The sequence below is a fragment of the Pseudophryne corroboree genome, chromosome 8 (assembly GCF_028390025.1).
Source record: "Pseudophryne corroboree isolate aPseCor3 chromosome 8, aPseCor3.hap2, whole genome shotgun sequence".
NCBI classification, from domain to species: domain Eukaryota; kingdom Metazoa; phylum Chordata; class Amphibia; order Anura; family Myobatrachidae; genus Pseudophryne; species Pseudophryne corroboree.
The window spans coordinates 398,113,763-398,140,327 of record NC_086451.1 but is presented as its reverse complement, the minus strand read 5'-3'; the positions used below and the strand labels follow the sequence as shown (position 1 = coordinate 398,140,327).

General features: G+C 41.7%; 1 protein-coding gene across 1 annotated transcript in view; it reads left to right on the top strand.

Moving 5' to 3' along the window:
- The window catches only part of LOC134949276 (cytochrome P450 2G1-like), a 103,028-nt gene that overhangs the window by 5,031 nt on the left and 71,432 nt on the right, over positions 1 to 26,565 (top strand). Inside the window, exons 3-5 of the mRNA XM_063937772.1 lie at positions 9,083 to 9,232; positions 16,200 to 16,360; positions 19,034 to 19,210. Coding sequence (XP_063793842.1) covers positions 9,083 to 9,232; positions 16,200 to 16,360; positions 19,034 to 19,210 — 488 coding nt within the window. The remainder of the gene's footprint in view (positions 1 to 9,082; positions 9,233 to 16,199; positions 16,361 to 19,033; positions 19,211 to 26,565) is intronic.

The window sequence follows — 26,565 nt, the reverse complement described above, 5'->3', positions numbered from 1 at the left end:
GACTCTAAACAAAGTCCTATAGGGCATTTCAAAAGGACAATCTGGGTCACTCAGCGCTAGCTAAGTCTCCGTAAATATCAACGAGGAGCAGTTAGCTAATGTCCAGTTACAGGCAATTTTCAGCCTAATCTCATCCAGCTTGTTAGAGAGAGATATCACATTTGCTAAAAATATACTAAACAATGCAGAGTTAAAGGGCTGATACCTCATTCTTGCCAGAAAGCCAGCTCTTTTTCCCCTTTTCTGCTTCCTTATCCTGCGGGGGTGCCGACCCAGCCACAAATGTTGCTGCCAGCTTTGCCTCACTTCCCATTGCCTAGACCCACTATGGCTCCGATATTCTCCTCTCCGCCAGCTGTGGTGATGGAAGCTCTCTCCCTTGGTGCTGCCAGCAGCCACAGGGGGCGCACCTGCCGACGCTCCCCTCAGCACATTCAAAGCACCCGTCTGCCCTCTGGGGTGACAAAACCTCTCTCCCTGGATGCCATGCAAAGCAGGAGCCCCAATTCCATGTGTAGCCACTGCCCAGATGACCCCAGCATCCCAAGGACGCGGTGCCAGAAGCCGGGGATATGGCCGGAGATGCTGTCCAGATGACCCAAACATTGCCATCCATGGACGCGGCACCAGAAGCCGGGAATGTGACTGGGGACGTGACTGGAGACACGGCATTGAACACACCACCAGCAGCTTCCACGGAGACCCCTGCCCTCAGCTCCAGGAGATCCTGCTGTGAGTACTGGATCCTCCCCGCAGCTGACGGACCAGCAGTCAAGGGTGACACCAGCAGCATCAGAATCCGCAGGAGAGGTAACGGTCCATGCTCCCCCCTAGACACGAGCATTGCAGCTGCTGCAGATTGCCGCGCCGCCATTATACAGATGAATAGTGTAAAGCAGCTAAATCTGACAAAAGTAATGAGTGAAATCAAACGGGTCACTTTTTGGGCATTTCAGCATTTACATTAAAGGTCATATTCTGATAAAGAATCTGAAACTTGTATGGGGCAAATTTTGATGGTGCGCCTGATGGTAGAGTCTAAAGGCGCACCAGGTGGGATTGTTGGTTCTAAAGATGCACAAAGTGGGTGCCCCACTCCTTGCACATTCAGATGCACACTTGTGTGTGAAACCCTACTGGTACTGTGGTACACTTACTTGGGGTAACCGACTATAGTGTCTCACTCCTTTGCGGTTGCTTTCTTCAGCTCTGACTTTTTCTTGGGTTTGGCATCCTTAACCAATAATGCCCCCAAATACTTGGGTGCTTAGCACAAGGTACCTGATGGAGGGAACACACATGAACAACAGGTTCAGTGTAATAAAGAAATGTTGGGCGCCAGACCATCTGGTAATGCAAGAACAGGAAAACTTTATTTATACTCATCCATATCCTCCAGCACAGTAAGTGTAATGGTTATAAGCTCTACTTTGCCAACTTCCTCCAGCACAACACTTTCAGCTGATGGTAAATGCTATATATTTTAAGCTTGATGGTTACAAAAGGTTAGGTATAGTTTTCCACTCCAAACGAACACCTCCAGCACAGTCTTACTGGGTAAGCGGTCACCATACCACTAGTCGGGATCCCGGACGTCACAATACCCCCACCGAAAACCTGACTAGCTGCAAAATACTGACACCGGAATTCCGGCGCCAAAGGCTTTCCCTCCTCTATTGGTGTACACGACACCCATAGAGGGAGAATATGTCCTGTGGCGAGCACACTCGGTATATTGACAGTCGGGATCCCGGCAGCCGGCTTTATGTACTGATCACTCTTACTGGGGTAGGGTATAGGGAAGGAGGAACCAGTACATGGAAAAGACAACACATACCTGATGCTGTTGGGTACAGTAGTTCTACAGCATGTCAGTCCAAAAATTACATTATACAGCATACAGGGGACTCCAGATTTGAAGTTCATCGCACTAATCTCAATTCTCAGATTTAATATCAATTTAAACACACATATAGCATAGTAAAAACTCAATTGAGTATCTATATAAGCTGACACTTCAATAAACTCATAAAAGTGCACATAACTGTATTTAAAAGTTCAAAGACAGATTCCAATCATGATCTACAGCAACAGAAATCAGATGGTAATTGTCGGTCAAAGCTTAATTAGCAATCCAGGGTTCCTTTTAACTGCCTTTCAGCTGTAATTAAAAATGTCTTTGAACTTTTAAATACAGTTATGTGCACTTTTATGAGCTTATTGAAGTGTCAGCTTATATACAGTAGATACTCAATTGAGTTTTTACTATGCTATATGTGTGTTTAAATTGATATTAAATCTACGAATTGAATTTTAAACCAGCGCTCCTTATGTTTGTCTCTAGTTTATCAGAGATTTATATATTTATCTTATCCTGACATCCAGTTGTCTTATAGGAGCTGCTATTGGAAGCTATTTATTACATGTATTGACAAAAGATAAAACCCTTTTTTTTTTCGTGTGTTTACAGGTAGATATATTTGCTTTTGTGCGCCCGATCAAATATTCATATACACTCAAGTAACATTGAGTGTATATTGAAAACTATATTTGTAGTAATCTCAATTCTCATAGGAGACTTCCAATGTAGAGAAACATCCCAATACACAGGGACCCTTTTGTCTTCCGTCACCCCACATACAGATGTGTCCACATACACCTTTCTTTTTTCTTGCAATGTATGGCATGGCATGCCATAGACTCAGAGATTTAGCCATGCCTTGTTTTTTTTTTTCTTAATTTGATGCTTTAATACGTTACTTTATACATATTATATTATGGCAAAAAAAATTAATCTATCCACTCTCCACTCGTGGAAAAGCAGCTTGCCCTAGATAGCCATGCTATGTATGGCGTGCTATATTGAGCAAAATAAGAAAGTGGACACATCTGTACACCTTCTTCAGGCATGCTTACATCCTCTATATCCACAGACTCTGCTGCTATTTCATATCCTACTATCCAGGGTACTTTCGTCTGACATGCTGACAACCTTCATCTTATGCAGGCTTAAACCCTTCCACTGCTGGGCTCTTCAACTTAAGTATATGGTTACTTAGGACACTTCAGCAGAACTCTCCTCTAACCTCACTGCCATTTTGCAATGACCCCTCCCTCACTATGGGGCACTTCTTCAGGAGCCATCAACCAGGGATCCAGCATTACACATCAGAAAGACACGCATCCTCTCACAGATGGGCTGTCTCTTCACAGATCTCTCATCTTCCACTATGGCACCAGGCAGCACTCACTATTCTGTAGGCAGGAGGTCACACTGTGCAGAAGTTCTCTCCACTGGACACTCTGTTCTTACTGCAGACATGTAACAGCCAAAAGCACTCCCCCTCTTGTCCTCTGTCAGGGTTATCTTTCTCAGTGCAGATCTCTTAGCTGCTGCACTGCCTCCCTCTATATTTTGGGGGGCACTTTAAAGGGAGCACTTTAACATACATGCATTCTCCTTATGTGTGGGCCCCCTATTACAAGGGCTTTTAACGTCTCTAAAGACAGCAGGGAACATCATACGGGGGCTTTTACTTACTGGACTTTGTCCCTTACATTATCTATGCCCTTGTGGCAGTGCCATGCACCCACCTAATGCCAGGGTACCATGGGACCTCCTTAATCCCGTCCCACGGCCTCAGCTAAAATGTCAATCTCCTAAATGTGGATGTCGGGTACCTGAGCCTTTATAGACTTAGGTCCTCATGTCATGGGCTGCAGCTGCAGATGGGATTTGCTGTAGGGCCATGCCCCCTTGCTGCCCCACAAGGCTACACCCCCTGTGTAGCTAGCTTCATCCTGCCTTCCTGATTATTGACAAGTGATGTCACTGGGAGGTGGGGCTTAATTATGGCATTATTGGGGGAATGGCCCAAACAGGGGTGGAGCTTAAGTCAGCATCAGCTCCTAATTGTGCTTAAGTTGTCCACTGTCTCCTACACTCGGAAAAAATAAAAAGTGCAATATTAAAGGTAACAGACCTTTGTATCAAAAGTGTTAGGAAAAACACAAGGAAAAGGAAGCCAGTGCGGTTTGTGAAAAAAAAGTGGCAAGTATTGTGAAGGCAAAATTATGGCTTTTAGGAAATATAAGCAGACACAAAATAATGAAGACAAAGAGATATATCTTGTTAGACAGAAGGAGACTAAGAAGGTAATCATATGTGCAAAAGCACAAACTGAGAAAAAAATGGCCTAGTCAGTGGGTAATGGAAGCAAAACTTTCTTTATGTATATAAGCAAAAGGAGAAAACCTAAAGGTGGAATAATAGCAATAAAGAAAGAGACTGGAAGTATTGTTGATGGAGACAATATAATAGCAGATCATCTTAATAATTATTTTTGCTCAGTATTCACTACTGAAAGAGAGGGGAAGGGGCCACAGTTAAGTTGCAGGAATATTCAGAAAAATGAAATATGTAAATTTACAGAGGAGAAGGTCCTAACAGATCTCTCACAGCTGAAAGTGGATAAATCAATGGGGCCAGATGGGATACATCCAAGGATACAAAAAGAGCTTAAAGGGGTGCTGGTAGTCATTAGCTACAGGAGTAATTTCAGATGACTGGAAAAGAGCTAATGTAGTCCCACTGCACAAAAGTGGAAGCAAGGAAGAGGCAAGCAACTACCGACCAGTGTGCCTTACATCAGCAGTAGGGAAATTGATGGAAACACTCTTAAAAGAAAGAGTTGTAGATTATCTCAAATCCAGAAATAGACAGGATCCCAAATGGATTCACTGGTGGGAAATGATGTCAAACAAATCTTATTGACTTTTTTGACTGTATGACTAAAGTAATACATAAAAGTGGGGCTGTAGATATAGCTTATCAGACTTCAGTAAGGCTTTTGACACTGTCCCACATCACAGACTGCTAAATAAACTCGAAAGCAAGGAATTAGATACTAAAATGGTTGAAAAGATCTTGGTTGCAGGATAAAAAACAGAGTTGTAGTAAATGGAGTGTAGTCACAGGAAGGAAATGTTACCAGTGGAGTAGCCCAGGGATCTGTACTTGTCTTGGACCAGTGCTTTTTAATATATTTACTGGTGACATTGCAAATGGCATTAAAGGGAAAGTATGCCTTTTTGCAAATTACACAAAGGTAAGCAACAGGGTAGACACACCAGGAGGGGTAAAATAAATGATTGATGATCTACAGTATGTAGACTAGAGGAACGGTTAAGAGCATGCAATTACAGTTTAATGCCAAACAATGCCCAATCATGCACTTGGGTCCCAAAAATCCAAAGGATAAATGTACTATTAATGGCACTATTTTGGAACTGCTGCGGAGGAAAGCGAGTCACTATTTCAGGTGATTTAAAGGTAGGTAAGCAATGTAACAAAGCAGTAAGGAAGGTTAATCAGATTTTTGGTTTCATATGGAGAGGAATCAACAGCAGGAAGAAAGAAGTAATAATAATGCCACTGTATGGGTCATTGGTATGGCCTCATTTAGAATGCTGTGTTCAATTGTGGAGGCCATATCTTCAAAAGTATATCAATACATTAGAGACTGAACAAAGAAAGGCAACTAAAATGGTATATGGCCTACATCACAAGACATACCTAGAAAGACTAAAAAATCTCAATATGTATAGTTTGGAGAAGAGAAGGGAATAGAGAGACATGATAGAAACTTTTAAATATATTAAGTGTTTTAAAAAAGTCCAGGAGGGAAACATTATTCAAATGAAGAGAAGCAATAGGACATGAGGGCATGCACTGAAACTGGAGAGAGGTAGGTTCACGGGAAATGTTAGGAAAAATTACTTTACAGAAGGGTAGTGGACGTGTGGAATAGCCTCCCATTAGAGGTGGTAGAGGCTAAAACAGAACAGCAATTTAAACATGCATGGGATAGACATAATGGGGGGAATTCAATTAGTGGCAAAAACGCGTTTTCACTGTAAAAAGATACAAAATTAAAGTCAATTCAATTGTCCACGAAAAAAAATGTTTTCCCGGTAATTTTAACACAAATTTCAATTCAGCAACCCTGAGCAGGTGATACACTTGGGGAAAATCCCTATTTTAAGTTAAAAATATTATTTGGTTCTAAACCCCTGGGACAACCCCTTGAATTACTTATTAGGCACTTACTGTAGAAGTGTTTAATTATTTTGAATTGGCAAATAATGACGTCATTTTTGGGGTGAAAAAATGCAAATTATGGAAATTAGGGTACAAGGTATGGAACAGGCATATTGTGGTGCTTTATGAGTGGGACAAGTGTTTTTAGACTTGCAGATGGGAGTAATTGGTCCATTTTCATATTTTTTTTTTTAAAGTCCCCTAAAATGACCTAAATATATACTTATACCCATTTTTATGTACCCCAAGTTTCATTTTAGCACTTATTTTGCTGAAAAAATGGCTTTCTATTATTGTTTTACATTTTTTAAAAATGCATATAACAGCTATTTGACCCAATTTAAGTATCAGAAATACATTTATTATAACCAATAATAAACTTTTATACTGTTATCCAATGTTAGTTTAGTTTTTTGGGGGGTATTGACAGATTTTCCCTTCTTTTCAGTTTTCACTTTCAGCACCAATTTTTCTGGCAATCCTGTTTTTGCTCATTTGCATTTGAATAGGGCGAATCCAGCTAAAAAAAAATTGAAAATGGCGAAAACAGCAATCACGGTAAATTGCTGTGATTTTGCAGCTAACTGAATACCCCCCATAATGACATCCTTTCACAGAAATAAGAATCAAAAAAGGTTCAAGGTAAAATTATGGAAAAATGGGCATACTAGATGGGCTAAGTGGTTCTTATCTACCGTCAAATTCTATGTCAAATTCTATGTAACATAGGGGGTAATTCAGACCTGATCATAACATCAAATTTGTTAGCAGTTGGGCAAAACCATGGGGGTTATTCAGTTGTTCGCAGCGCAGCGATCGGGTCGGAACTGCACATGCGCCGTTGTTACTTAGCGATTGCCTCTGCCTGATTGACAGGCAGAGGTGGTCGCTGGGCGGGAGGGGGCGGCATGGCGGCATTCGGCCACCTCTTTCGGGGCATGGTCTGGCCGATGAAGGCATGACCGGACCGTGCAGGGGCAGACTGTAGCGGCTGCGTGATGTCACACGCAGCCACTGCAACCCGAGGCAGTGACGAGTAACTCCCGGCCAGCCACAGGAGCTGCGCTGGCTGGGAGTTACTCTTCAAGTACAAAAGCATCGCCGCTGTGCAATGCTTTTGTACTTGTGCAGGTGGGGGGGCGGACTGACATGCGGGGCGGACTAGCCCTGTGCTGGGCGTCCTGCCGCATGTCTGGGAAGTTTATCATAGCTGTGCTAAGTTTAGCACAGCTACGATCAACTCGGAATAACCCCCCCATGAGCACTGCAGGGTGGGCAGATATAACATGTGCAGAGAGAGTTAGATTTGGGTGGGGTTTGTTCAAATTGAAATCTAAATTGCAGTGTAAAAATAAAGCAGCCAGTATTTACCCTGCACAGAAACAATATAACCCACCCAAATCCTTCTCTCTCTGCACATGTTATATCTGGCATACCTGCAGTGCACATAGGGGCGGGGGGTCATTCCGAGTTGATCGCTCGCTGACTATTTTTGCAGCGCAGCGATCGGTTTGAAAAAATGGCATTTATGCACATGCGTATGGCCCGCAAAGTGCACGCGCAACGTATGGGTACAAAGCTCAGGTTCTAGTGAAGTTTTCCTTTGCACTGGCGGCCGCAAGAAGATTGACAGGAAGGGGGCGTTTCTGGGTGTCAACTGACCGTTTTCACGGAGGGTTTGCAAAAACGCTGGCGTGTCTGAAAAAACGCAGGCGTGGCTGGGCGTCCGCTGGGCGGGTGTGTGAGGTCAAATCCGGACACGAATGGGCTGAAGTGATCGCAAGCGCTCAGTAGGTTCAGGGCTACTCAGAAACTGCACAAACTGTTTTTGTAGAGCTCGGCTGCACATGCGTTTGCACTTCTGCTAAGCTAAAATACACTCCACAGTGGACGGCGGCATAGCGTTTGCACGGCTGATAAAAACTGCTAGCGAGCGATCAACTCGGAATGACCACCTTGGTTTTGCCCAACTGCTAACAAATGTGCTGCTAGGTCTGAATTACCCCCATAATGCCCAACTTTATTAATTCAGTCTTTTATTCTTGTCAACCAGTCTTAGATGGAGAACAACTTAATAATATAGGTGCACATTGGCCCTGATTCATGTTGATAAGTAAAACAAGAAAAGCAAGTAACTTTGTGTCTGGAACAAACAATGAGGGTAATTCCAAGTTGATCGCAGCAGGAATTTTTTTTAGCAGTTGGGCAAAACCATGTGCACTGCAGGGGAGGCAGATATAACATGTGCAGAGAGAGTTAGATTTGGGTGTGGTGTGTTCAATCTGCAATCTAGTTTGCAGTGTAAAAATAAAGCAGCCAGTATTTACCCTGCACAGAAATAAAATAACCCACCCAAATCTAACTCTCTCTGCAAATGTTATATCTGCCCCCCCTGCAGTGCACATGGTTTTGCCCAACTGCTAAAAAATTTCCTGCTGCGATCAACTTGGAATTACCCCCAATGTCTCCATGCAAGGGGACCAATTGCATTTATATTTTTGTGTGCAGGGTAAATACTGGCTGCTTTTGCATATAGCCCACAAGCGTTAGACAACTTTATTTTTACTCTGCAATTTAGATTACAGTTTGAACACACCCCACCCAAATCTAAATCTCTCTGTACATGTTACATTTGCCCCACCTGTAGGTCCACATGGTTTTGCCCAATTCCTTGATTTTTTGTTTGCTTACACTTTTCTGCCATTTTTAAATTGATATAAAACGGGCCTAAGGTAAATGTTATTTCATTTTACTTTTATGTTTATTTAAGATTAATTTACTCCAAAACTTACTTAGAACCGTGCAAACATTTTTGAAAGCCCTCAAGCATAAAAAAATTCTAAAAAAATGAAGCTAATTTTGCTTATCTATATTTAATAGCAAAATAGAGAATCCAAAAATGTTCAATATTTGCCAAATTTAATAAGAGGTTTCGAATGTTTGGATTGCAAACTCCTATCTCACAAACATTTTCTTTTTAAGGACTTAATCACGCCAATGGGGAACGATGGAGACAAATGCGTACGTTCACTGTAAAGACACTCAAAAGCTTTGGTTTTGGAAAGAAAAGTATCGAAGGGAAAATTCAAAAGGAAGCACAGTGTGTGGTGGAAGAATTTAGGAAGTTTCAAGGTACAGTATGACACTAGAAGTGTAACTGCATACTTTAAAGGACAGCCAGTATCTTGCATACTTTTCATGAATCTGCGTTTCATTCAGAAACAAGCTAAGGCCTTTGTTATATTTTGAAACCATTCCATAACTGAATTATTAACCGTTAGTAAAGGCAATAGTCATTTATATGAGATCATAGCTATTGATACTAAGAACCGAAAAGGAGCGCTTCATAAAAATATAACAATTTTAATTAGATACACAGTTAAAAACACAATTTGTTAAAATTATCTAAAGATAGCATAGTATAAACTAGATTCAATAAGATCGTGTGTACACTAGAGATGAGCGGGTTCGGTTTCTTTGAATCCGAACCCGCACGAACTTCACTTTTTTTTCCACGGGTCCGAGCGACTCGGATCTTCCCGCCTTGCTCGGTTAACCCGAGCGCGCCCGAACGTCATCATGACGCTGTCGGATTCTCGCGAGGCTCGGATTCTATCGCGAGACTCGGATTCTATATAAGGAGCCGCGCGTCGCCGCCATTTTCACTCGTGCATTGAGATTGATAGGGAGAGGACGTGTCTGGCGTCCTCTCCATTAGAATAGAGATAGATAGATTAGATAGAGAGAGATTGTGCAGAGTCGCAGACAGAGTTAGTTTACCACAGTCAGTGACCAGTGCAGTTGCTAGTTAACTTTTATTTAATATAATATATCCGTTCACTTCTCTCTGCTATATCCGTTCTCTGCCTGAAAAAAAAAACGATACACAGCACAGTCAGTCACACAGTGTGACTCAGTCTGTGTGCACTCAGCTCAGCCCAGTGTGCTGCACAGTCATCAATGTATAAATTAAAAGCTTATAATTAATTGTGGGGGAGACTGGGGAGCACTGCAGGTTGTTAGCAGGAGCCAGGAGTACAATTATATTAATTAACAGTGCACACTTTTGCTGCAGGAGTGGTGACCAGTGCCTGACCACCAGTATAGTATTGTTGTATACTACTAATATCTCTTTAAATATCAACCAGTCTATATTAGCAGCAGACACAGTACAGTGCGGTAGTTCACGGCTGTGGCTACCTCTGTGTCGGCACACGGCAGGCAGTCCGTCCGACCAGAATTGTATTATTTATTATTATATACCTACCACCTAACCGTGGTTTTTTTTTCATTCTTTATACCGTCATAGTGTCATCCTAATTGTTACGAGTATACTACTATCTCTTTATCAACCAGTGTACAGTGCGGTAGTTCACGGCTGTGGCTACCTCTGTGTCGGCACACGGCAGGCAGTCCGTCCGACCAGAATTGTATTATTTATTATTATATACCTACCACCTAACCGTGGTTTTTTTTTCATTCTTTATACCGTCATAGTGTCATCCTAATTGTTACGAGTATACTACTATCTCTTTATCAACCAGTGTACAGTGCGGTAGTTCACGGCTGTGGCTACCTCTGTGTCGGCACACGGCAGGCAGTCCGTCCGACCAGAATTGTATTATTTATTATTATATACCTACCACCTAACCGTGGTTTTTTTTTCATTCTTTATACCGTCATAGTGTCATCCTAATTGTTACGAGTATACTACTATCTCTTTATCAACCAGTGTACAGTGCGGTAGTTCACGGCTGTGGCTACCTCTGTGTCGGCACACGGCAGGCAGTCCGTCCGACCAGAATTGTATTATTTATTATTATATACCTACCACCTAACCGTGCTTTTTTTTTCATTCTTTATACCATCATAGTGTCATCCTAATTGTTACGAGTATACTACTATCTCTTTATCAACCAGTGTACAGTGCGGTAGTTCACGGCTGTGGCTACCTCTGTGTCGGCACACGGCAGGCAGTCCGTCCGACCAGAATTGTATTATTTATTATTATATACCTACCACCTAACCGTGGTTTTTTTTTCATTCTTTATACCGTCATAGTGTCATCCTAATTGTTACGAGTATACTACTATCTCTTTATAAACCAGTGTACAGTGCGGTAGTTCACGGCTGTGGCTACCTCTGTGTCGGCACACGGCAGGCAGTCCGTCCGACCAGAATTGTATTATTTATTATTATATACCTACCACCTAACCGTGGTTTTTTTTTCATTCTTTATACCGTCATAGTGTCATCCTAATTGTTACGAGTATACTACTATCTCTTTATCAACCAGTGTACAGTGCGGTAGTTCACGGCTGTGGCTACCTCTGTGTCGGCAGTCGGCAGGCAGTCCGTCCATCCATAATTGTATTATAATATATACCACCTAACCGTGGTTTTTTTTTCATTCTTTATACCGTCATAGTCAGTCATACTAGTTGTTACGAGTATACTACTATCTCTTTATCAACCAGTGTACAGTGCGGTAGTTCACGGCTGTGGCTACCTCTGTGTCGGAACTCGGCAGGCAGTCCGTCCATCCATAATTGTATTATTATAATATATACCACCTAACCGTGGTTTTTTTTTCATTCTTTATACCGTCATAGTCAGTCATACTAGTTGTTACGAGTATACTACTATCTCTTTATCAACCAGTGTACAGTGCGGTAGTTCACGGCTGTGGCTACCTCTGTGTCGGAACTCGGCAGGCAGTCCGTCCATCCATAATTGTATTATAATATATACCACCTAACCGTGGTTTTTTTTTCGTTCTTTATACCGTCGTCATACTAGTTGTTACGAGTATACTACTATCTCTTTATCAACCAGTGTACAGTGCGGTAGTTCACGGCTGTGGCTACCTCTGTGTCGGAACTCGGCAGGCAGTCCGTCCATCCATAATTGTATTATTATAATATATACCACCTAACCGTGGTTTTTTTTTCATTCTTTATACCGTCATAGTCAGTCATACTAGTTGTTACGAGTATACTACTATCTCTTTATCAACCAGTGTACAGTGCGGTAGTTCACGGCTGTGGCTACCTCTGTGTCGGAACTCGGCAGGCAGTCCGTCCATCCATAATTGTATTATAATATATACCACCTAACCGTGGTTTTTTTTTCGTTCTTTATACCGTCGTCATACTAGTTGTTACGAGTATACTACTATCTCTTTATCAACCAGTGTACAGTGCGGTAGTTCACGGCTGTGGCTACCTCTGTGTCGGAACTCGGCAGGCAGTCCGTCCATCCATAATTGTATTATAATATATACCACCTAACCGTGGTTTTTTTTTCGTTCTTTATACTGTCGTCATACTAGTTGTTACGAGTATACTACTATCTCTTTATCAACCAGTGTACAGTGCGGTAGTTCACGGCTGTGGCTACCTCTGTGTCGGCACTCGGCAGGCAGTCCGTCCAACCATAATTGTATTATATACCACCTAACCGTGTTTTTTTTTTCATTCTTTATACCGTCGTCATACTAGTTGTTACGAGTATACTACTATCTCTTTATCAACCAGTGTACAGTGCGGTAGTTCACGGCTGTGGCTACCTCTGTGTCGGCACACGGCAGGCAGTCCGTCCGACCAGAATTGTATTATTTATTATTATATACCTACCACCTAACCGTGGTTTTTTTTTCATTCTTTATACCGTCATAGTGTCATCCTAATTGTTACGAGTATACTACTATCTCTTTATCAACCAGTGTACAGTGCGGTAGTTCACGGCTGTGGCTACCTCTGTGTCGGCACACGGCAGGCAGTCCGTCCGACCAGAATTGTATTATTTATTATTATATACCTACCACCTAACCGTGGTTTTTTTTTCATTCTTTATACCGTCATAGTGTCATCCTAATTGTTACGAGTATACTACTATCTCTTTATCAACCAGTGTACAGTGCGGTAGTTCACGGCTGTGGCTACCTCTGTGTCGGCAGTCGGCAGGCAGTCCGTCCATCCATAATTGTATTATAATATATACCACCTAACCGTGGTTTTTTTTTCATTCTTTATACCGTCATAGTCAGTCATACTAGTTGTTACGAGTATACTACTATCTCTTTATCAACCAGTGTACAGTGCGGTAGTTCACGGCTGTGGCTACCTCTGTGTCGGAACTCGGCAGGCAGTCCGTCCATCCATAATTGTATTATTATAATATATACCACCTAACCGTGGTTTTTTTTTCATTCTTTATACCGTCATAGTCAGTCATACTAGTTGTTACGAGTATACTACTATCTCTTTATCAACCAGTGTACAGTGCGGTAGTTCACGGCTGTGGCTACCTCTGTGTCGGAACTCGGCAGGCAGTCCGTCCATCCATAATTGTATTATAATATATACCACCTAACCGTGGTTTTTTTTTCGTTCTTTATACCGTCGTCATACTAGTTGTTACGAGTATACTACTATCTCTTTATCAACCAGTGTACAGTGCGGTAGTTCACGGCTGTGGCTACCTCTGTGTCGGCAGTCGGCAGGCAGTCCGTCCATCCATAATTGTATTATAATATATACCACCTAACCGTGGTTTTTTTTTCATTCTTTATACCGTCATAGTCAGTCATACTAGTTGTTACGAGTATACTACTATCTCTTTATCAACCAGTGTACAGTGCGGTAGTTCACGGCTGTGGCTACCTCTGTGTCGGAACTCGGCAGGCAGTCCGTCCATCCATAATTGTATTATTATAATATATACCACCTAACCGTGGTTTTTTTTTCATTCTTTATACCGTCATAGTCAGTCATACTAGTTGTTACGAGTATACTACTATCTCTTTATCAACCAGTGTACAGTGCGGTAGTTCACGGCTGTGGCTACCTCTGTGTCGGAACTCGGCAGGCAGTCCGTCCATCCATAATTGTATTATAATATATACCACCTAACCGTGGTTTTTTTTTCGTTCTTTATACCGTCGTCATACTAGTTGTTACGAGTATACTACTATCTCTTTATCAACCAGTGTACAGTGCGGTAGTTCACGGCTGTGGCTACCTCTGTGTCGGAACTCGGCAGGCAGTCCGTCCATCCATAATTGTATTATAATATATACCACCTAACCGTGGTTTTTTTTTCGTTCTTTATACCGTCGTCATACTAGTTGTTACGAGTATACTACTATCTCTTTATCAACCAGTGTACAGTGCGGTAGTTCACGGCTGTGGCTACCTCTGTGTCGGCACTCGGCAGGCAGTCCGTCCAACCATAATTGTATTATATACCACCTAACCGTGGTTTTTTTTTCATTCTTTATACCGTCGTCATACTAGTTGTTACGAGTATACTACTATCTCTTTATCAACCAGTGTACAGTGCGGTAGTTCACGGCTGTGGCTACCTCTGTGTCGGCACTCGGCAGGCAGTCCGTCCAACCATAATTGTATTATATACCACCTAACCGTGGTTTTTTTTTCATTCTTTATACCGTCGTCATACTAGTTGTTACGAGTATACTACTATCTCTTTATCAACCAGTGTACAGTGCGGTAGTTCACGGCTGTGGCTACCTCTGTGTCGGCACTCGGCAGCCCGTCCATAATTGTATATACCAGTGACCTAACCGTGGTTTTTTTTTCTTTCTTTATACATACATACTAGTTACGAGTATACTATCTCTTTATCAACCAGTCTATATATTAGCAGCAGACACAGTACAGTGCGGTAGTTCACGGCTGTGGCTACCTCTGTGTCGGCACTCGGCAGCCCGTCCATAATTGTATATACCACCTAACCGTGGTTTTTTTTTTCTTTCTTTATACATACATACTGCAGTGCCACTCCTAGATGGGCCCGGTGTTTGTGTCGGCCACTAGGGTCGCTAATCTTACTCACACAGTCAGCTACCTCATTGCGCCTCTTTTTTTCTTTGCGTCATGTGCTGTTTGGGGAGGGTTTTTTGGAAGGGCCATCCTGCGTGACACTGCAGTGCCACTCCTAGATGGGCCCGGTGTTTGTGTCGGCCACTAGGGTCGCTAATCTTACTCACACAGCTACCTCATTGCGCCTCTTTTTTTCTTTGCGTCATGTGCTGTTTGGGGAGGGTTTTTTGGAAGGGACATCCTGCGTGACACTGCAGTGCCACTCCTAGATGGGCCCGGTGTTTGTGTCGGCCACTAGGGTCGCTTATCTTACTCACACAGCGACCTCGGTGCAAATTTTAGGACTAAAAATAATATTGTGAGGTGTGAGGTATTCAGAATAGACTGAAAATGAGTGTAAATTATGGTTTTTGAGGTTAATAATACTTTGGGATCAAAATGACCCCCAAATTCTATGATTTAAGCTGTTTTTTAGTGTTTTTTGAAAAAAACACCCGAATCCAAAACACACCCGAATCCGACAAAAAAAATTCGGTGAGGTTTTGCCAAAACGCGTTCGAACCCAAAACACGGCCGCGGAACCGAACCCAAAACCAAAACACAAAACCCGAAAAATTTCAGGCGCTCATCTCTAGTGTACACAGTATTTTTCAAGTAATGAACGTTCTCCGGTGAGAGATATTATTTGCAGTTCAGATAATTATTCAGCATTCGCCTGAGTACGCTATGCTACGACCCCCTATATAATAGATGGAATGTTCTCACTCCTGATGGTAACAAGTTAGCAGTCAGCTTTTAGATCATTCCCAGGGCTCGTTGTTTTGCCGCACAGAATCAAAACATTTGGTAGACACTTAAATCACAGCGGTGTACTTAGCTGTACTTCCTTTAGTTAGGTAATCTCAGGGGAGTTCACCCTGGAACAATCGCTGGTAAAGGCTTGATGCAGTGTGATTACCATAACAGGTGGCCACGGATCGACGTCCACTTTAGGGGAAGATTTCCACAGTTTGGCAAGCTGACTCACCACTAAAGCGGGTGATGACCGGAGCTGGTTACCGCAGCAAAGTCCACAAAGGGGGGAGGATGTACTCGGCTTCTGAACGATGACCCCGCCGGCATTGGAGTGTAGACACAACCAGAGTCCCTCAACGCATTTCTCTGCTGTAGTGGGTTAAGTGGTTTCTTCAGGAGGTACATTTATATGAGATCACATAATATAATTACTTATCATATTTCCATTTCTGTTCCAGTTCTTTCCTTAGATCCAACCAAGAAGATTATGGAAGCTTTCTCTAACGTTATTTGTTCCATAATATTTGGAGACCGTTTCGAGTATAAGGATGAAAGGTTCATCAACCTTCTTAACGTCTTAGAGGAATTTTTTCACAGCTTATCCTGTTCGTGGGCACAAGTAAATATTCCAATTACAAGTCCAGTGAACATCAGTTGGCTATTACAGTATATAAACCCTGAATAGCAATTCAATTCACACCTATTGTCCACACACACCACTCCCAAATCTACTGTCTACACACACCACTCCCACACCTATTGTCTGCACACACAACTCCCACACCTATTGTCTATACACACCACTCCCACACCTGTTGTCCACACACCCCACTCCCACACCTATTGTCTATACACACCACTCCCATACCTATTGTCCACACACACACACCACTCCCACATCTGCTGTCTACACACACCACTCCCACACCTATTGTCTATACACATCACTCCCACACCTATTGTCTACACACACCACTCCCACACCTATTGTCTACACACACAACTCCCACACCTATTGTCTGCACACACAACTCCCACACCTATTGTCTGCACAAAACACTCCCACACCTATTGTCTACACAAACTACTCCCACACCTATTGTCTATACACACCCCTCCCATACCTATTGTCAACACACACCACTCCCGCATCTGCTGTCTACACACACCACTCTCACACCTATTGTCTACACACACCACTCCCACACCTATTTTCTATACACATCACTCCCACACCTATTGTCTACACACTACTCCCACACTTATTGTCTAACACACCACTGACACACCTATTGTCTACAAACCCCACTCCCACACCTATTGTCTACAAACACCACTCCCACACCTATTGTCTACACACACCACTCCCACACCTATTGTCTACAAACCCCACTCCCACACCTATTGTCTATGCACACCACTTCCACACCTATTGTCCACACACACCACTCCCACACCTATTGTCTATACACACCACTCACACACCTATTGTCTATACACAGCACTCCCACACCTATTATCTACACGGAATGCAGTTCATTTGCCGGCAGTCATGATCCTGGTGGTCAGGATACCGATACTGTGAATCCCAACTACTGACAATACCGACAGCCAGAATCCTGACTCACAGGGTCTATTCCCAATTGTGGCTGTCCACGACACCCATAGAGTAGGAATAGACCCTGTGGAAAACACAGCGAACCACCAAGCCCGCAGCGAGCTGTAAGGCATTCCTGATTTTACAGTAATGCCCTTCAATAGGGCTCGCTTGCAAGGGCTCTATTATAGGGCATACCTGTAGAATCAGATATTAAAGTAGCGATATGTGAGCAATAAGAAGCATTTACTATGTGATATTATTCAAAAAAATTTTATGGTCAAAATTCACCAGCAAGTCATATGTGTGTGAGTAAATCTGGCTCTGATACTAGCCAATGCCTCCCCAGCCACTGATATCACCACACCTCTTTGTAGGGCTGTCTTTTCATACGGGCTCAATGAGCAGTTTCCCAATGGCCTCAGGAGTACAAGAGCCCTAGTCTGATAACTGAGAGTCCCCTTTTTACAGGAGTACCAGACTTTTGAAAATCACACTTGGGGAACCAGAGATATTCGAATTCAAAGCAGTGGTCCCCATCCAAACCTGTTAATTGCTCTTTTCAGCCATATATCTTGGGTTCTGTCTGACTTAGAGTTTTTCTAAGCATACACTTCAAAAGCTGGGACTGTACCCTTTCCGGGGACACTTAAAGCTTGTCTCTACTATGCTCAGAACAAGAGATAAAAGCCTTCCAGCTGCTGGTCCCTGCTCCAGCTCCACACACCTGGTATGCAGTTTTATTTTTCTTTGGTGGATAATTTGCTCCTGAACTCTGATCCCGAAGTCCCCAGTATCTCCAAAAATGTGGGGTGTTCTAGTTTTTTTTTATACCAGTGGAAGATAAGAAATTTCATTTCAGGAACTAGATATATCTGCAGTCAAGCAAGCTGCCCCCCACCAGAAATGATGAATATTAATCCCACTCCACTATCCATCCCTCCCCTGCTTATTAAACACCCCCTCACCACCCTGGAAGTCATCTACTGGGGCCCCCTCATGCAGCCCAATGCCCCCTTCTACAGTTTTGTGTTCTCCCTCCTGCCCCATCTCCCACCATCTGTGCAGTAAAGGAGTAATTAGCAGAAATTACTGCTCCAGTGTCCTAATTCAGATCTGATTGAAGCAGCAAATTTGTTAGCTAATGGGCAAAACCATGTGCACTGCAGGGGAGGCAGATATAAAAAGTGCAGAGATAGTTAGATCTGGGTGGTTAATTTGTTTCTGTGCAGGGTAAATACTGGCTGCTTTATTTTACACTGCAATTTAGATTTCAGTTTGAACACCACCCCCCCTCAAATCTAACTCTCTCTGCACATGTTATATCTGCTCCCCCTGCAGTGCACATGGTTTTGCTCATTAGATAACAAATTTGCTGCTGCTATCAGATCTGAATTAGGCCTTAGGTCCTACAAGCCGAGTGGAGGAAAAAAACACCCCCTACCACCCATGGGACATCAAAGCTGCTGCAGATTGCAGCCCCCAACCCTACCGCTGGAGGATGCGTAGGGGCCCCAGTGCATTGCTTTGCCCAGGGGCCTACACTGCTGTTAAGATGGCCCTGCCTCAATGGTTTACAGTACATTCAGAATTCTTTTTAAAATGGACATGCTGGATGTAACTAATTTAACTTATAAATTCCTTAATAGGATCTATGAATCCTGTTAGTCAAGTGCCTTGTTCATTATTTTACAGCTCCAGAGCATTCTTCCAGAAGTTATGAAATACATCCCAGGACCTCATAAGAAGGCAATCACCCTCTCAGAAGAAGTGACTGGATTTATTTTAGAGAGAGTGAAGGCCAGCCAAGAGACTCTGGATCCCAGCTCTCCCAGACATTTCATTGACAGCTTCCTCATTAAAATTGAACAGGTACAGTATGTCATTACATAAAATTGGTAAAATTTTTTGGTACAGTAATACACAGGGCTATTTTGGGTCCGGAACGCCATTCCTGAAGCTCTTTCCTAAAATGACATTACCAGGAACGGCGTTCCAGAATGTCTGCAGCCCAACCCTGTCTGCCCTGATACCCCTGCCTGAGCCTGAGGGGAGGAGAGCGCAGCACGCATCTCTCCTTCCCCAACTGCAATTCCATCAACGTTCTTTGCTAAGGCCGATGCCCAATGTTATAGAGGGCATGTAAAATCCAAGAAGCAAAAATTAATAATCAGAAAAAAAAAGAAATTATCTGATGAGAAACGTAAAATTGGCAATATGACATTCACTACACAAAGTGGCAAGGAAAAGCTAAGGCCTTGGCCTATGTTCAAGACTGGTGGCTCAGCTTCTAATGCTTAGCTTGGCTATCCAGCAACCTTGGAGCACCTCTTTTTTTCTTTGCATCATGTGCTGTTTGAGGCCTATTTTTTATATCTACCCTCATTTCTGACACTGCAGTGCCACTCCTAGATGGGCCAGGTGTTTGTGCCATACACTTGTGTCACTTAGCTTAACCATCCAGCAACCTCAGTGCACCTCTTTTTTTCTTTGCATCATGTGCTGTTTGAGTCCTAGTTTTTAAATCTGCCATCTGTCTGACACTGCAGCACCACTCCTAAATGGTAAATGTTAACAGGGAAGACATTAAGTCTGAGGGACTATGCACAGGCCCAAATAATAATATTATGATTTTCTGTGGGTGAACCAACTGATAAAGGGAATAATCCCAAAGTATTAATACCATAGATTATCTAAATTTGGTTGGAGGTGTGCCATTAAGCAAATTGCAACAACTGGTTAGTGGGTTAGAAAAAACCACTAGTGGGCTTAAATCTAAAGAAGGCTTAATGTGTGTCGCACTCTTTTTAGTTTCTGTTTCATTAATAAATAAAAAATTTACTTTTATCATTTTTATTTAAAATAGATTTTACAGTAGGGATGACATAAGGCAATTGATTGTCCGCATGGAAAGAATAATAATTTTTAATGAAAGATATGGAAATATTTACTGGCACTACCTATGCATAAGTATATGGGTAGAGCAATTAAATAATACATAGTAACATAGTAACATAGTATCTAAGGTTGAAAAAAGACAATTGTCCATCGAGTTCAACCTATTCGTGGTCTCCTATGCACGATTATTTTGTATAAAATTTTGACTGATGCTGATGTTTGCAGTTACGTTTTATCCGTCTTTTTTATAATAACCACAGTGCGTGACTATGCTCCGTAACCCTGTATATCCTTATCCATTAGGAATTTATCTAACCCATTCTTAAAGGTGTTGACTGAGTCGGCCATTACAACTCCCTCAGGCAGGGAATTCCAAACACGTATCGTCCTTACCGTAAAAAAGCCTTTACGCCGTATTGTACGGAATCTCCTCTCCTCTAACCTGAGCGAGTGTCCACGAGTTCTCTGTGTTGATCTAACCAAAAACAGGTCCTGCGCAAGATCTGTATATTGTCCCCTTATGTATTTGTAAATGTTGATCATGTCCCCTCTTAATCTCCTATTTTCCAGTGTAAACATGCCTAGTATTGCAAGCCTTTCCTCATATTCCAGCGTCTCCATACCCTTAATTAGTTTGGTCGCCCGCCTTTGAACCTTTTCTAGCTCCAGGATATCCTTTTTGTAGTAAGGTGCCCAGAATTGTACACAGTATTCAAGGTGTGGCCTCACAAGTGATTTATATAACGGGAGTATAATACTCTCGTCCCTAGCATCAATTCCCCATTTTATGCATGCTAATATCATATTAGCCTTCTTTGCTGCAGTCCTACTTTGGGTACTACTGCTTAGTTTGCTATCTATGAGGACACCTAAGTCCTTTTCCAGTACAGAATCCCCTAATTTTACCCCATTTAGTAGGTAGGTGTTATTTTTGTTCTTGTTACCACAGTGCATTACCTTACACTTGTCTGTATTGAAGTGCAGTCTCCATTTCGTTGCCCAAGCTTCTAATTTAACTAAGTCGTTCTGAAGCGACTCAGCATCCCCCTCCGCATTTATAACTTTACACAATTTGGTATCATCTGCAAAAATTGACACCATGCTCTCTAGACCCTCTGTTAGGTCGTTAATTAAAATATTGAACAATTGTGGTCCTAATACTGAGCCTTGCGACACACCACTTAGCACTTCAGTCCAAGTTGAAAAATATCCATTAACCACAACGCGCCGCTCCCTATTATCTAACCAGTTTTTGACCCAAGTGCATATTGTGCTTCCTAGCCCTGATTCTTGTAGCTTGTAGATAAGTCTCATGTGTGGTACAGTGTCAAATGCTTTGGCAAAATCTAAAAAGATTACATCCACCTCTTTACTCTGATCTAGGTTTGCGCTTACTGTTTCATAAAAGCCAAGTAAGCTGGTTTGACAGGATCTGTCCTTCATAAACCAATGTTGATTCCTTTTAATGACCTCATTGACTTAAAGGAACTTCTGAATACTATCTCTTAGAATACCTTCCAATACTTTCCCCACTATAGATGTAAGACTAACTGGTCTATAATTACCTGGTTCAGCTTTACTTCCCTTTTTGAATATAGGCACTACTTCCGCTATACGCCAGTCTTTGGGAACCATACCTGATATTACTGAATCCTTAAAGATCAAAAATAGCGGTTTAGCATTTTCAGAGTGAAGCTCCATTAGAACCCTTGGGTGAATACCATCGGGACCTGGTGACTTATTAATCTTTAAATGTTTTAATCGGTCACAGACTACTTCCTCGCTTAAGTAAGTACCTATCAGTGGGATATTCTCATTATTAAGATTATGTGTTAGTCCCTGAATTGGGTCCTCTCTAGTAAATACTGTTGAAAAAAACAAATTTAGTGTGTCCGCTATGTCATTACCATTTTTGCTTAAGACTCCCAACTTGTCTTTTAAAGGGCCTATACTCTCCTTCTTTAATCTCTTGCTATTGATGTATTTAAAGAATTGTTTGGGATTCGCTTTGCTTTCCTTTGCTACTAGTTTTTCAGTTTCTACTTTAGCTGCTCTTATTTCCTTTTTGCGTATTTTGTTACATTCCTTATAGTGCTGAAATGACTCTGCTTACCCGTCAGATTTGAATTTTTTAAATGCTCGCCTTTTCTTGCCCATAAGTACCTGAGTTAAAGCAAATGAAATATGTATGAAATTTCTACATAGGTTTTAATCATCAAATTCATGAGATCCTTTCACAACTAGATTATGATCTCAGAAAAAAAACTGTTTCCAAACCACTTCCTGCAGAACGTTATTACTGCATCTTCCCTAAGTGGCATTTATGATAATCTGTATGTTCTACAATAACAATGTTGTTATTGCCTACAGTGTATCACACATAGAAACAATAATAACCACCATGTTGTCACCTGTAATGTATCAACAGTGGGACCATTCTCAAAGGCACAGGGAAACATATACTGTACATCCAATTCAACACATACAGATGGGTCCACATTTATCTTGACTTCTTTGCTGCGCCTAGGCACACCATGGTTTATTAACATAAACCCTTCATCTATTGTTCTCAGCTACAATACAATACAGAGAACAATACATGAGGGGATTAAGTCATTACAGCAGTGGATTAAGTTTGACTGACCTGGCTCAGTTAATCATATTAAAGGCCAAGATAAACATGGACCCATCTGTATGTAACAATATTGTTGTTGAAAAGGAATGTTTCCTGTAACCAGGCATAGACAGTAGCTTGAAATCCTGTAACAGATCACTCTCATCAAAGGCATGTACTTCCAATTCAGTGCATATATAAGAAACAGTATGGTTATTGAGAGGGAATGCTTCCCACAATCAAGTAGTTCTCAAGAATATGCACATCCAATTAAACAATATAGTTATTAATAGGTGCTGTTACCTGTAAACAAGCATATAATTTGAAACTCTGTAACAGAGCACTTCTCAAAGGCACACACATCCAATTCAACATATATATAACGCAGTTGTTAATGAGAGGGGATGTACTCCGTAACAAAGTATATACTGTAGCTTGAAACCCTGTCAGAGCATGAACTTGAAGGTATAAAGAATGTTATTTCCAAGTCGGTACATAGATAATAACTTATAACCAATCAGGTCTGATTTTACGCCTATAAATACCTGTTAGTGTCTGTGACATTTCTTGCTTAATGAAAATCTCTTATCTCAATTGTAACTCTGTTGCCAACAACAGGGGTCAGTACATATACACAATCAGGGGCTGATTGGGAACAAAAAGCGGCCCTGGAAAAATTTGTACTAGTGGCCCCACCAGCGGTGTAAGGTCTAGCCATAGGCCATGGCAGCAGCACCCTCTCCCCAAGACTTTCCAGATAGTGGGGATATCCAGCATCAAGGGGAAGTTAAAAGGAAATAAAATTAAATGTTATGAGCACATTATATGATACACCTTTAGAATTTAGGAAACTATATAATTCTTTAGAAACATATATTTTCTTGCTTATTACACCAAATGTATCCCAATCACTATTCACTCAATCTTATATGTCAGCCAAGCAGGCAGACAGAGCATACACTAGATCATCTGCAATCACAGGCTAAGTGGCAAAGTCATTTTCATATATGCAAATTGTTTGGCATCTTATTCATTATGTCTATGAATAGGACCACATGTCCTCAAACAAAACAGGCCCCGTGGGTGCATCGGCCCGCCGGGAATATTTTCTGTAGACCCTATGGCCAATCCGCCTCTGTACACAATCAAGTTTGACTGGATGTCTGTTCAATTCTAAAGGGGAGATTCAAATGTTTGAAAAGTTGGTTGGGCATCTGTTTCTTCCTGTCTATTAGATAGGAAAAAACAGACTCCCAACTGACTTTTCAAACATTTGAATCTCCCCCTAAATGTCTATTCAGTTGTCCCGACATTTATCTTAACACTATTGTTGCCAATCACAGAAATAAATTAGAGACTGATATAAATATAAATCAGTCAAAACCAACAAGTCGTAAACAACAAATAGTGAGAATGTCTGGGTGCAGCCTCTCGTATCTCCAGCACCCGTTACAGGAAAATAACATAAGAAAGAGCACAGCGGGATTATAAAGAGAATAATACTCTCTGATAAAGTGAATGGTTAAATACTATAATTTTTCTTCTGATAGATCTTTGAAAGATGCTCTGGTGTTTATAGGCTGATTCCCCCTTCTACTTTTGTCCCATGTGCCATGAGGCAGTGAATGGGAACAACGAGAGGGGGGAAAACGCCGGCACCAGAACAGAAAGAAAGTTTTCTTTCCAGGCGGACAATCAATTGCCTTACGTCATGCCTACTGTAAAATCTATTTTAAATAACAATAATAAAAGTTACATTTTAATTTATTCATGAAACACAAACTAAATAGAGTGCGCCACACAATAAGCCTTCTTTAGATATAAGCACACTAATGTTTTTTTTCTAACCCCCTAAACACTCCTAGATGGGCCAGGTGTTTGTGCCGCACACTTGTGTAGTTTAGCAAAGTAATCCAGCCACCTCATTGTACCTCTTTTTCTTCTTTGCATGATGTGCTGTTTGGGGCCTAGTTTTCAAAGAAGTGCCATCCTGTCTGACACTGCAGTGCCACTCAAAGTTGGACCAGGTGTTTGTGCAGCACACTTGTGTCGCTTAGCAAAGTCATCCAGCTACTTTGGTGCAACCTTTTGGCCTAAAAACAATTTTGTGAGTTGTGAGGTGTTCAGAATAGACTGGAAATGAGTGGAAATGATGTTATTGAGGTCAATAATACCGTAGGATCAAAATTTCCTCCAAATTCTGTGATTTTAGCTATTTTTATTGTTTTTTTTTTAAATCATCTAGATCCAAAACCAAAACCTAAAAAGGGTGATTTTGGCAAAACCAATCCAGATCCTAAATACGAGCGGGGCTCCATATCGAAAACCAAAACACAAAAAGTGCCCGCAGCACATCTCTAAAGTGTGTATATATATATATATATATATATATACACATATATATATACACACACACACACACACACACACACACACACATCACAGGAAGGAGCGTCTCTCTGCGGATTCTTCAGAAAATGACCACACAGACAAGCATCTGTACTGCTACGTTTCTGTTTATTCAACCATCGTCAGGCTTGTCAAATACAAAAACTTTTTCACCTTTTATAACCAATTATTCACATGTGTTTGTATTGATGAAGTCAGCAGGAAATCAATTGCTGATGACAATTAGGGGCGTTTCATATGAGGTGGATGTTGGTTATAAAAGGTGAAAAAGTCTTTGTATTTGACATGCCTGATGACGGTTGAATAAACCGAAACTTAGCAGTATAGCAGTACAGATGCTTGTCTGTGTGGTCATTTTCTGAAGAATCCGCAGAGTGACGCTCCTTCCTGGGATGTATCTATTTGAATGAAAGTTCAACGTTGACGGCACCTGGTGAGCTGTTTGTACTTTTGATGAGGAGTGCTGAGTATCTACTATTGTTTTATATATATATATATTTATATATACAGTATATATATATATATATATATATATATATATATTAGAGATGTACGGTGGGCACTTTTCATGTTTTGTATTTTGGTTTTGGTTCTAATCCCATTTTCGTTTTTTGGTTTTGGATCTGGATGATTTAAAATAAAAAAACAGCTAAAATCACAGAATTTGGGGGTAATTTTGCTCCTACGGTTTTATTAACCTCAATAACAATCATTTCCACTCATTTCCAGTCTATTCTGAACACCTCATACCTCAAAATATTGTTTTTAGGCCTAAAAGTTGCACCGAGGTGGCTGTATGACTAAGCTAAGCGACTCAAGTGTGCGGCACAAACACCTGGACCATCTAGGAGTGGCACTGCAGTGTCAGACAGGATGGCAGATTTAAAAAATAGGCCCCAAACAGCACATGATGCAACTAAGAAAAAGAGGTGCAATGAGGTAGCTGGATGGCCAAGCTAAGCGACACAAGTGTGTGTCACAAACACCTGGCCCATCTAGGAGTGGCACTGCAGTTACAGACAGGATGGCACAAAAAAACTAGTCCTCAAACAGCACATGATGCAAAGAAGAAAAAGAGGTGCCAGATGGACTTTTCATTGGGCCCTCCACCCACCCTCATGTTGTATAAACAGGACATGCACACTTTAACAAACCAATCATTTCAGCGACGGGGTCTGCCACATGACTGTGGCTGAAATGACTGGTTTTCTTGGGCCCCCACCAAAAGAAGAAGCAATCAATCTCTCCTTGCACAAACTGGCTCTACAGAGGCAAGATGTCCACCTCATCATCATCCTTCGATTCC